Source organism: Sus scrofa, chromosome 3 (assembly GCF_000003025.6).
Source record: "Sus scrofa isolate TJ Tabasco breed Duroc chromosome 3, Sscrofa11.1, whole genome shotgun sequence".
Classification (NCBI taxonomy): domain Eukaryota; kingdom Metazoa; phylum Chordata; class Mammalia; order Artiodactyla; family Suidae; genus Sus; species Sus scrofa.
In genome coordinates this window covers 24,459,715-24,472,536 of record NC_010445.4, presented here as the reverse complement: position 1 = coordinate 24,472,536, position 12,822 = coordinate 24,459,715, and the positions used below count along the sequence as shown (strand labels likewise).

Genomic DNA, 12,822 nt, shown 5'->3' with positions numbered 1-12,822 from the left:
GCAGGAAGAATCTAAAACACCCTTAGTCAAGAGTAGAAGCCCCTTGTCCTGCAGTGTTCCTCCAGCACCCTCTCCTGACAAGGGTTACGCTATCAGATCAAGAACCTAGTTCTATTTGGCGCTGAGAGACAGTAAATTGATAGCGGGCACAGCAGGGGAAAAGGATTCCCTCTGTGATTCCTTAAATTACACTAGAGCTGGGTTTTCAGGTGGGGTCAGCCGAGAGGAGAAAGGTTGGAAGTGGGCTCAGCCGAAAGGCTGGCGGGTCAGAGCAGACCTGCGCTAGGGATTTTATGCGCTGCTGTGGTCAAGGCCAGAGGTAGCCTCTACCCACAGATGGAAAGCCGGGATCAGTGAAGGGCGGGGCAGAAGGGGGAAAGAGCCGCGAGGAAGGGGCGCCTTAGGCCACGAGCCTTACGCCCCACGACAGGGGCGGATGCTTTTAAGTGGCCTGCAGGTGGGATTTGCTAGACTCTGCGCCTGCGCCCGGCCTCCCGGCCTCCCGAAGTTCCCTGTTTAACTCCCACAGGCTTTAGAGGCAGGACAGCCACTTGCTCCCCTTAAACGTCCTGCCACCTGGCCCCGCTAAAGGTGACCTTGACACAGGAGGGAGAGGGGAACCCACGAGATGTGGAGAACTGTGCGGGTCGTCCTTTAGGGTCCAGAGGCGAAGAACTTGGAGACCGAGCGTGAAGATGCTAGATAGGTTCCTTGGGGTCTGGGCGGTGCGGGGGATGGCGAGAGGAGGGGGGGACACGCGCCAAAGAGTCGAGCTGGGGGGCGGTCGTGCTGAAGGGAAGCAGGGGAGGGCGGGAGGGTGCTGGGCAGACAGGCTGATAACGAGGACGCTCTGCGCCTGCGGGATAGAATCGTGCTGCGGACCGGGGTGCGTGGGCGCTTGCGCGGGGAAGGGGCGGAGGAGGCGCATCTTTGCTGGATGTGCGCGAGCGTGGCGGAGGCCACACACCTCCCGGGGCAGTGGGAGGGGGCCGGTTGAGAATAGGACGTTGGGAGGAGGCACTGGGCAGAATCGGCGCGCGTTTCTCAGCTTCAGAATCAAGGGGAAAGGTGGTGGTGTTTGAGAGGCTTGAGCCGGTGAGTGTCAGAACCTCCCAGCCCTTGGTCCTTCTCCCCAAGTTCCCCTGGCCAAGCGGATGCTCCCTGCGCCCCCACAGAGGCTAACTTTCTGGGAGCCAAACCAAACACGCAAACCGTCCACAACCCTCCCTCCTCCCCCCTCCAAAACAAACCGAAACCAAAAAACGACCCCCACCAACCTCATATGAATCGTAATCTTACTTACACCGCAGTAAGGTCACATGACCTCCTTGCGTCCTGTCGTGCCTTCTACCATGATGTATTGCTGTTGCTTAGGAGTTTACCCTGGAAGGAAGGGTCGTGTCTCTTCTACCCTAAGATCTCACAGAACTCTCCAGGAGACAACGGGGGGGGGGGGGGGGACAACAGCAAAATAAGGTTTGCTTTTCCTCATTATGGATTATCCCAGATTTGTTGTTTTGACTGAGAAGGGGCACACTGTCTTCTTGCTCTTTTAGCTATTATCGCTTTTCTGAAGAAAGTAAAGATTGGAAGTGGATTAGGGCATGAGATGAAAGAAAGTAAGGTGAAATTTAAAACTATTTTCTTCCAATCCCCAGAGTCATCCTAAGGTATTTTTGCTAGATTTTTTTGCATCCTGGAACTTCGCTTCAGTGGTATTTGCTGTTTTAAACTTTGAGCCTTTTGGATGAAGAATCGCTTCTGTGTTATTTATTTTGCAGATATATACTAAATGCTTAATACCGGTTACAGCGAGGTCAAATTTTGTACTACAAAATCTGTATTGTTAATTTGAAGGACACCAGCTAAAATAGTAACTAGTATCACTGTATGCAGAAAATTTGAAATCATGTAAGCTCTTCACCATCCCTCTGGTTAAATATTCATGGAAAATCACTTCATTTTAGAAGTCTCTGGCAATAGCCTAAACTGTTTTTTGTTAGTTTGCTTGATTTGTATGTTTTGTTTCATTTTTATCATTGCCCAGTGTGCAGAAAACATCTGCCATGTCCTTCTTGGTCAAGATTAAATTCATTTAGATCTTCAGAAGTGCTTATAGTATATTTACCAGTCTTTGGTGTTAGGGTAATCATGGCCTTGTGAAATGGGAGTTTGGGAGTGTTCCTTCCTCTTCAGGTTTTTGGAAGTCTTTGAGAAAGACTGGTGTTAAATTCTTTGAGTGTTTGGTAGGGGAAAAGTAAAGTTTGGTAGAATTCACCAGTGACACCTCCTGATCCTGGACTTTTCTTTGGGAGATTTTTGGTTACTAATCTCCTTATTCATTATTGATCTGTACACATTTTCTATTTCTTCATAATTCCATCTTGGTAGGTTGTATGTCTCTATAAATTTTTTCAGTTTCTTCCGGGTTCATGGTAGTCCGCTATAATCCTTTGTGTTACTGTGGTATCAACTATCCTGTCTCCTTGTCCATTTCTAATTTTAGTTTTGAGTCTTTGCTTTCATTTTGTTGGTCTAGGTAAAGCTTTGTTAATTTTATCTTTTCAAAAAAAACAGCTCTTATTTTTTGCTATTGTTTTTGTGGGCCCTATTTCATTTGTTTCTGCTTTAGATTTTGTTATTTCCTTCTTTCTGCTAATTTTTGGGCTTAGTTTCCTCCCCCCCTCAATTCCTCCAGGAATATACAAAGTTAGGTTGTTTTGAGTTCTTTCTTTTTTCTCAAAGTAGCAACAATTTACTATTATAAACATTTACTATTATAAGCTTCCTTTTTAGAACTGCTTATGCTGTATCCCTTAAGTTTTGGTATGTTGTTTCCTTTTTCCTTTGTTTCAGGATAAGTATATATGTTGATTTCCCTGTTGCTTTCTTCTTTGACTCATTGGGTGTTTAGGAGCATGTTTATTTCCACACATTTGACATTTTCCACTTTCCTCTAAATACTGATTTCTATTTCTTACCATTGTAGTCAGAAAAGATACTTAGTGAGATTTCACTCTTCTTACATTTTTGTAAGTCTTGTTTTGTGACCTAATGTGTGATCTGTCCTGGAGAATGTTCCATGTGTGCTTGAGAGTATGCTGCCATTGGATGGAATGTTCTTCATGTTTCTGTTCTGTTTAGTAAAAGGTATGGTTCAGTTCTAATGTTTCCGTATTATTTTTCTGTCTGGATGATCTATCCATTTTTGAAAGTTGAGTATTGAGGTCTCCTACTATTACTACATTGTTTTTTATTTCTCCCTTCAGATCTGTTGGTATTTGCTTAATAAGGTGTTCCAACATTAGGTGCGTATGTTTTTATTGTTATATTCTGATGAAGTATTATATAGTGACTTTATTTGTCTCATTATAGTTTTTGACTTAATGTCTCTTTGGTCTGGTATAAGTATAGCAATCCCTGCTTTCTTTTGGTTTTTATTTGGATGGAATATCTTTCTATCCCTTCACTTTGAGCCTATGTATGTCCTTAAAGCTGAAGGGTTTTTTTTGTTTGCTTATTTGTTTTGTTTGTTTGTTTGTTTTTGCTTTATGCTTTTTGGGGCCACACCTGCAGCATATGGAAGTTCCTGGGCTAGGGGCTGAATTGGAGCTGCAGCTGCTGGCTGACACCACAGCTGCAGCAATGTGGAATCCAAGCCCTGTCTGTGACCTACAGCAATTCCAGATCCTTAACCCACTGAGTGAGACCAGAGATCAAACTTGCATCCTCATGGATTCTAGTCAAATTCATCACCCACTAAGCCACAGTGGGAACTCCCCAGAAGTGAATCTTGTCATCACCATATTACGTGGGTCATGCTTTTTTTTTATCAAGTAACCACATGCCTTTTAATTGGGAGGAATTAATTCATTTACATTGAAAGTAATTATTGATAGGTAAGGATTTATGAAGGCCATATTACTAGTTGGTTTTTGATTTTTTGTTCCCTGCTCCTTTATTCCTTTTTTGGTTTTTTTTGTTTTTTGTTTTTGGTTTATGTGTATTGATGATTTTCTGTATATATATATATATTTTTTCACATTCTTTTCCATTATAGATAATTATAAGATATTAGATATAGTTCCCTGGCTATATGGTGGGTCCTTATTTATCTATTTTATGCGTAATAGTGTGTATCTCTTAATCCCAAACTCCTAATTTATCCCTCCCTTTCCCCTTTTGTAACCACAAGTTTATTTTCTCTGCCTGTGAGTCTTTCTGTTTTGCAAATAAGTTAATTTGTATAATTTTTAAAAGTACACCTATAGGTTGATATCATATGATGTTTGTGTTTGTCTGACTTCAGTTTGTATGACAATTTCTGGGAACATCCATTATGCTGTGTGACAGTGTATTTTAAGCTGATAACTTTGATCACATACGTAACTCTCTTCTTTTAATTTTACCCCCTCCATATTTTGTTTTTGATGTATGTCAGAATTTACCTTGTTTTATATTGTGTATCTATTAACAAACTGTTATAATTATTTCAATACTTTTGACCTATAAACCTTTATAATAGAGTTAAATGATTAATAGACCACCGTATTATAGTATGAGTGTTCTTAATTTGTCTCTCTAATTTTCCGAGTGTTCTTAATTTGTCTCTCTAATTTTCCGGTATGTTTTATATTTCCATACATTCTCATTCAAATTACCTCCCTTAATGTTCACTATTTTCTGCTTCAAGTCTACTGTTGAAGCTTTGTATTGAATTCTTCAGTTTGGTTGATGTATTCTTCAGCTCTAGGATTTCTGTTTTCCTTTGGTGGGTTTTAATGGTTTCTAATGGCTTTAATGGCTGTCTTTGTTTAATTTCTCATTTTTTGTTCATGAATGATTTTCCTAATTTTATTTAGTTGTCTGTGTGTGTTTCTTGTAGTTTACTGATGTTTTTAAAAAAAGGATATTTTGAATTCTTTGTCAGTTCATAGATGTCCACTTCTTTAGGGTCAGTCATTGGAATTTTCTTAGTTTCCTTTGAAGGTGTACTGTTTCCTTGATTATTCATAATCCTTATGGCCATGTATTTGTGTCTGCACTTCAGGAGGTAGGGAGTTTTTCCAGTGTTTACAAACTAGCTTTGGCAGGCACCCCTTAAGTCAGCCAGTCCAGAGATTTTAGATGGGCTCTCTGGTGGTGTCCACAGGTGGGCTTGCTGCTGGTAACCTTGGGCAGGCTGGTTTACTCCCTAGGTCAGGATGTGGGCAGACCTGGTGCTTGGTTGCATGGGGGCCACCCTGCACTTGGTTCTGTGGGAGAAGGCATGGAGCCTAGGTTCACTGGGGTGGCCTGGAGTATGGATCTGTGTGGGCATACAAAGTTCCGGGTCTGCAGGGGCCAACCAGCACCCTGCACCATTGAGTTGGGACCAGGAACAGGTCTAGGGAGTCTCTTTTGGTACTAGGACAGTTCGTGAAACCTGGTTTCACAAGAGACAGCCTGGAGACTGGAGACATGGGTGCTAGCCTGACTCTAAGGTGAGCCTGGGGCCACAGCAGTTGGTCTTTAACCTCAGGATCCAATTTGGATGTTGAGTCCCTGGAGGCCACTCTGTCCCTGAAGCCAGGAGCCTGGGTTCATGGGACCTGGCCTCAATGCTGAGTCTGGTTTGATGTGAGGGGTAGGGGCCTGGAAACTGGATTTGTGGGAACCAATCTAGAGTCTAGGTCCATGGGGGCTAACCTGGGACTAAAGTGGGCTAGGAGCCTGGAGTCACAAGAGCCACCCAGGGTCATAGGAGCTAGCCAACACTTGGGAGAGCTGAGGAGCCTAAGTTCACGGGAGCTGGAAGCGTGGTGCCACTGCAGCTGGTTGGTGTCAAGTTGGACTGGGAGCCTCAGTTTGTGGGAGCCCTGTAGGAGCCTGGTGCCCTGAGAGCCGCCTGGGAACAATCTTGTTTTTAAGATACAGGTTACATCTTTGCCATATAGGAAATGCAGTGATACATACATAATTCTATGTGTACATACATGCTCATAGAAGTAAATAAATTATACATACATACTTTTAGTTATAGTTTTATTAATCTATTCCACACAGGGAGTTATGTGTAGCTTATTTTAATAATTGTTCAATTTATTTAAAATTCATATTCCAGTACCACAGATTTTTCCAGATAAAAATTCAAGAGGGAAAAGCTTTTCTTTTGTCTTGTTTGGTATTCATTTTGAGTCTGTGATTTTATGTCTTTCATCAATTTCAGAAAATTTTTACCTGTTTTCATTTGTTACCTCTGTCAATTTCTACCCATATTGGTACTACAAATATATGTTTATTAAATTTTATGGTGTCACTGTATTATTTTTCTTTTTGTCTCTCTATGCTTTATTTTTAGTACTTTCTTCTGAAAACATTTCCAGACGACTAATTTCTCTTCAGCTGTGTCAAATCTGCAATTATACCATCCATTGAGGTTAAACTCAGTTGCTGTATTTTTCTGTTTTAGAGTTATTTGGCTGTTTTTCAAATTTGTCATGCTGTTATAGTTCCAGTTCTCTTTTCAAACCCTCAATCCTATCATTTTTTCTTTTGAACATAAAGTTATAGTTATTTGAGTCTTTTGGCTGATAATTTTAATATATGGAACCTTTTACAGCATTTCTATCTGTTTCTTAGTTTCTGATTTATGTAATCTTATCTTCCTCTGTCTATGGTTATTTTTTGTTTTTACTAAAGTATAGTTGATTTACAATGTGCCTATTTCTGCTCTATCGCAAAGTGGCTCAGTCATACACACAAATACATTCTTTTTTTAATATATTGTTTTCCGTCATTGTCTATCCCAGGAGATTGTATATAGCTCCCTGTGCTATATAGCAGGATCTTACTGTCCATTCTAAATGTAATAGTTTACATCTATTAACCCCAAATTCCCAGTCCATCCCATTCCTTCCCCCCTGCCCCTTGGCAACCATAAGTCTGTACTCCATGTCTCTGAGTCGTTTCCTATTTTATAGATAGGTTCTTTTGTGTCATATTTTAGATTCCACATCTAAGTGATATCATATGATATTTGTCTTTCTCTTTCTGACTTCACTTACTATGAAAATCTCCAGTTGCATACATGTTGCTGCAAACAGCATTATTTTGTTCTTTTTTGTGGCTGATTAGTATTCCATTGTGTGTATGTACCACATCTTCTTCGTTCATCTGTCGATAGACATTTAGGTTGTTTCCATGTCTTGGCCATTGTGAATAGTGCTGCAATGTATATATCTTTTTACCTTAATTTTTGATGGGTTATATGCCCAGGAGTGGGGTTGCTGGGTCATATACTAATTCTATATTTAGTTTTCTGAGGAACTTCCATACTGTTTTCCATAGTGTTTGTACCAATTTACATTCCCACCAAAAGTTTGTAGGAGAATTCCCTTTTCTTCACACCCTCTCCAGCATTTGTTATTTGTAGACTTAGTTAATTAGTTATTCCACCCTGTGATATATGGAGTGCCCTGGCCAGGCATCAGATTGGAGCTGCAGTCTTTACCTATGTCACACTGTAGCAATGCCAGATCCTTTAACCCGCTGGGCTTGGGATCAGACTTGCATCCTGGTGCTGGAGAGATGCTACTGATCTCATTGTACCACAGCAGGAAGTCCCGTTGACTTCTTAATGATGGCCATTCTGACTGGTGTGAGGTGGTACGTCATTGTAGTTTTGATTTGCATTTCTCTAATAATCGGCGAAGTTGAGCATCTTTTCCTGTGCCAACTGGCCATCAGTATGTCTTCTTTGGATAAATGTCTGTTTAGGTCTGCTGCCCATTTTTCAAGTGGGTTGTTTGTTCCTCTTGCAGTCTGCCCCCAGCCAGTGCTCTCTTCAGCAAAGTCACCTTGCTTCCCTTACACTCCCACGCTCCCTCGGCCATGGTTCACTGCCCCTTAACCCCCTCAGGGTTTTTGCATACAGCCAACCCTAGTCCTCTCCTCAGGACTGACTTCTGAGGCCTGAGCTTCAGTGCCCAGCCTCTGCCTGAGTTTCTTAGGCTGTGGTGTCCCAGACAGTGCCAGTCTTCTGTGCCATGCTCTCTCTGCTTTGCTCTCCTCAGATCGGCTCCTGCATTTTTCTCTGAGGCTTTGAGGCTCCTTCTTCATCCCAGCTGATCTTCCCATTCGTTGGGTGGCCTCTCAAGGTATGGATTCCTTTCCTCTTTCACAACTCCCTCTCGGGAGTGCTGGTCCCATCCTGATGCCTTTTTTTCTCCTCTCTCTCTCTCTCTCTCTCTCTCTCTCTCTCTGTTTTCTTTTGTTCTCCTTAGTTATGTAGAGGTTTTCTTGCCCCTTGTGGAAGCCTGAGGTCCTCTGCCAGTGTTTGGTAGATGTTCTGCAAATCGTTCTACATGTAGTTTTTGTTGTTGGGTTTTTTTAAGCGTTTGTGGGAGGTGAGCTCCACATTCTATTCCTCTGCCACTTGATCCCAGATCCCATCTGTGATTATTTATATTATGTGAGAGTAATTATATTTGGAAATTTGGTTTCAGAAATAATTTGATCTAAGTTGTTTTCTTTCTTTCTTTCTTTCTTTCTTTCTTTCTTTCTTTCTTTCTATCTTCCTTTCTTCCTTTCTTTCTTCCTTTCTTCCTTTCTTCCTTTCTTCCTTTCTTCCTTCCTTCCTTCCTTCCTTCCTTTCTTTCCTTTTTACAGCTGCACCTGTGGCATATGGAAGTTCCCCACCCCAGGGATGGAATCCAAGCTGGAACTGGATCCTTTACCCACTGTGCTGGACTAGGGATTGAACTGGCACCTCTGTAAAGACAAGCCTGATCATTAACCCACTGCACCACAGTGGGAACTAATGTTTTCTAATTCTTCCAGAGAAATTTGTTTGTTTCTTTTTTTTTTTTTTTTGTCTTTTGTCTTTTGTTGTTGTTGTTGTTGTTGTTGTTATTGTTGCTATTTCTTGGGCCGCTCCCGCGGCATATGGAGGTTCCCAGGCTAGGGGTTGAATCGGAGCTATAGCCACTGGCCTACACCAGAGCCACAGCAACGCGGGATCCGAGCCGCGTCTGCAACCTACACCACAGCTCATGGCAACGCCGGATCGTTAACCCACTGAGCAAGGGCAGGGATCGAACCCGCAACCTCATGGTTCCTAGTTGGATTCGTTAACCACTGCGCCACGACGGGAACTCCAGAAATTTGTTTGTTTCTGTCTGGCACCTTAGTTAAATCTCAAAGATGGAGATGATTTGGAGATCCTTTTCAATATCTGCAATGTCTGATCTATCTCTGATTTACTTTAACTCTCGGCAGCCCAAAGCAAGGGATTTTCTAAGCCTACCCTCAATCTAGGTCTGTTGAGTGTGATGTCAGCTGTGGACTTCTCATATATGGCCTTTATTATATTCCTTATGTACCTAATTTGTTCAATTTTTTTTTTAGTTATGGAAGGGCATTGAATTTTTTTGGCCACACTCAGAGCATGTGGAAGTTCGCAGGCTAGGGATTGAACCCATGCCACAGCAGTGACCCAAGCTTCTGCAATGACAACACAAGGTCCTTAACCTGCTGTGCCACAAGGGAACTCCAGGATGGGGGTTGAATTTTGTCACATGCTCTTTCTGTGTTTAGTTATGTATAATTATATGCTTTTTCTTTCATTCTGTTCATGCAGTGTATCATATTTATTGGTTTGCATATACTGAACCATTCTTGCATTTCAAGGATAAATTCCCTTGATCATGATGTGTGACCCTTTAAATGTACTGTTGAATTTGGTTTTTGAGAATATTTTGAGGGATGTACATCTTTATGTATCAGGGATATTGGCCTATAGTTCTATTTTCTTATAGTGTCCTTTTCTGGTGTTAGGGTAATGTTGGCCTCCTAAAATGAATTTGGACATGTTGCCTTCTATTTTTTGAAAAAGTTTGAGAAGAATTGATATAATTTTTCTTTAAATGATTGCTGGAAATCACCTGTAAAGCCATCTGTTCTTGGGCCCTGGAAATAGAATATCAGATCCTGTTAGCTTATGCCATCTGGAGAAATGGAATGATATTGGTTCATCTATTTATTTATTTTTTAAAACATCCTAGAACTTTATTAGATATTAAGGGAATTAATAAGGGACAGAAAAGTAGAAACAGTTTAATTTTATTTGAAATACGTAATCATTATTGCTATCAATCTTTGAGGCTGATTAAGGAGAAAATTAGGAGAGAGAAGTAATACTGTTCTTTGCTTGATGTTCACATTATTAGGTAACTTAACATTAAAAAAAAACCTTTCTTTCCATCCCTGGAGTTGAACATGCACTTTTCGTAGAAGAATGGATTTGTTGACATTCAACCAATTTGCAGTGCTCCTCTGGAAAAATTTTACCTTAAAGGTATGTACTTGTAATCCATGGATGATGTCCATAAATGCCCATTTGTTGCAGTTTGGATTTTGTGTGTGGTTGTTGGTGGGGACACACAGATGGTGCACACTTTTGAAAATTCCAAAGAGCTGTTTCAAATCTATAAAACTGGGTTAATCAGTAGTACAGTATGACCTGTAAGAAAGTTGGTAGGAGAGGTGGAGGAATGATACAAGACAGTCCAGGAAACATTGGTTGTTCCAGAGCGAAACTGATAGAAACTTAATATGATAGCAACTACCATTTGCATTAAATGTGTGCTCAAGCTAATTAACACCATCTTTTTGTTCCTCTTCTAGAGGAGGCAGTTCTTTAATTTAATGTTGGAAATCCTAGCAGCATTGGTGTTTCCTTTGATGCTTTTGCTGTTCCGTTCAGTTGTTACCATAACTGCTATTGGGCCTTACAACTTTACTTCTCAACCCATCAGTACTCTGCCTTCTTTTCTCAAAAATGCCGAAGAGTGGAAACTGGTTTATGTGCCTTCTAATGTTGATGTGCTAAAAGACATCACTGAGAATGTGAAGAGGAATCTAAACATCAGCATACAAGGTTAGAAATTAAGGTTTTTTTTTTTTTTTGTAAAACTCATTATTAAGGGCTTTTTGAAGGAGATAAAATGATGTAGCAAAAAAGAATAAAGTTGGAGGGATTACACGTCCCAGTTTTATGACTTAACAGTGTAACTGTAGTTTTTATAAACAGTGTGGAATTGGTGGAGGGACAAACACACAGAGCAAAGAAGCAGAATAGAGAAACCCAGAGGTAGATACAAATATGCAAAAAAAAAAAATGTTTTTTACACTGATGCAAAAGCATTCAGTGGAAGGATAATCTTTTCAACAAATGGTGCTGAGTGATTGACCATCCATAGTCAAAACAGTGAAATCTCACATGTTATACAAAGATTATGTCAAAATGGACCACAAAATCTGGAAAGTAAAATGATAAACTGTTGAGGAGAGAACATAGCAGAAAGTCTGTAATTTAGAGCTAGTTGAAGAATTCTTAGACAAAGTACCAAAATCATCATCCATAAAAGGAAAAAAATGATAACCTGGACTTCGATGTATAATATTTGTGATTGCTCTTATAAAGAAAATACATACACTTAATTTTTCACAGGTTACCTAGAACTTTAATTTTACTACTTTATCATCATGTTGAATGTTTACCACTTTGTAGGTCCCATTGTATTTCCTACTTCATATTTTATCTTTCTTTTATCATTATATCCAGTGAGTTGAAAATTTTACTAGAAAATGATATAATTCACACAGATATTTTTAAATAACTTAAGACTATCTAGACACTTGCCATAGTTGTTGCTCTTCATTTTTCAAAGTTCTAAGTTTTTCTTTCTGAAGTTCAAGTTTTCTTCTGTTTTTCCTTCTTCCTGAAGATCTTCCTTTAACAGTTTTTTTAGATAAGGTCTACCAGCAGTGGATTCTCTTTGTTTCCCTTCATCTGAGGACATCTTTAACATTATTCTTGAATTCCAAATTTTCATTTGGTACAAAATTCTGGGTTGACAGTCTTTCAACATTTAAAAAATATTTGCCACTTTGTTCTGGCCTCCTTGCTTTCTGCAAAGAATCTGTAGTCAGTTGAATCTTTGTTTTCCTATAGGTAGCGTGTCGTTTCTCTCTGGCTGCTTTCATAGGTTTTCAATCTTTATTTGTGAAAACTTTGATTGTGATGTGTCTGTGGGTTTGTTTTTTTTTTTTTTAACTTACTCTGTTTGAGGTTCACTAAACCTTTTAAATCTGTTAAGTTTCATGAAAAACAGCCTTCTTTCCCCGTCCTAGGACTATGGTGACACAAATACTATACATTTTATGTTGTCTCACTGTTGACAACACAAAATGTGTAGTATTTGAGGTCATTGTTGCTAAGGCTCTATTCAACTTTTTTTTCCCATTCTTTTTTTGTCTTTTCTTGGGCCACTCCCGCAGCATATGGAGGTTCCCAGGCTAGGGGTCCATTCGGAGCTGCAGCCACCGGCCTACGCCAGAGCCACAGCAATGTGGGATCCAACCTACACCATAGCTCATGGCAATGCCGGATCCTTAACCCACTGAGCAAGGGCAGGGATCGAACCCGCAACCTCATGGTTCCTAGTCAGATTCGTTAACCACTGTGCCACGACGGGAACTCCCCAACTTTTTTTTTTCCATTCTTTTTTATCTCATTCAAATTAGGTAATTTCTGCTGATCAACCTTGAATGATTCCTTCCTCTGTTATACCTATACAGCTATTGAGTCATCAAGTGAGGTTTTTTTTTTTAAAGCACAGTTTAAAGTTAGCCCCTCCTGATTTATCTTGTTTTTTTCAAAAACAATGTTTTTGAGATGTAATACACATCCCATACATTCAGCCATTGAAAGTGGGCAATTCAGTGGCTTTTAGTATATTCACAAAGTTGTGCAACCCTTACTTACCACCATCAATTTTA

At 40.3% G+C, this 12,822-nt stretch overlaps 1 protein-coding gene across 5 annotated transcripts in view; it reads left to right on the top strand.

Annotated features, from left to right (window-relative positions):
- The window catches only part of LOC100524794 (ATP-binding cassette sub-family A member 3-like), a 226,959-nt gene continuing 215,088 nt past the window's right edge, over positions 952 to 12,822 (top strand). For 3 of the 5 annotated variants that reach the window (XM_021086496.1, XM_021086497.1, XM_021086494.1), the window contains exons 1-4: positions 976 to 1,095; positions 3,270 to 3,308; positions 10,209 to 10,336; positions 10,666 to 10,918. In XM_021086496.1, coding sequence (XP_020942155.1) covers positions 10,277 to 10,336; positions 10,666 to 10,918 — 313 coding nt within the window. In that variant the 5' untranslated portion in view covers positions 976 to 1,095; positions 3,270 to 3,308; positions 10,209 to 10,276. Of the gene's footprint in view, positions 1,096 to 3,269; positions 3,309 to 10,208; positions 10,337 to 10,665; positions 10,919 to 12,822 lie in introns of all 5 variants that reach the window. The other 2 variants (XM_021086498.1, XM_021086495.1) reach the window with 2 other exon arrangements.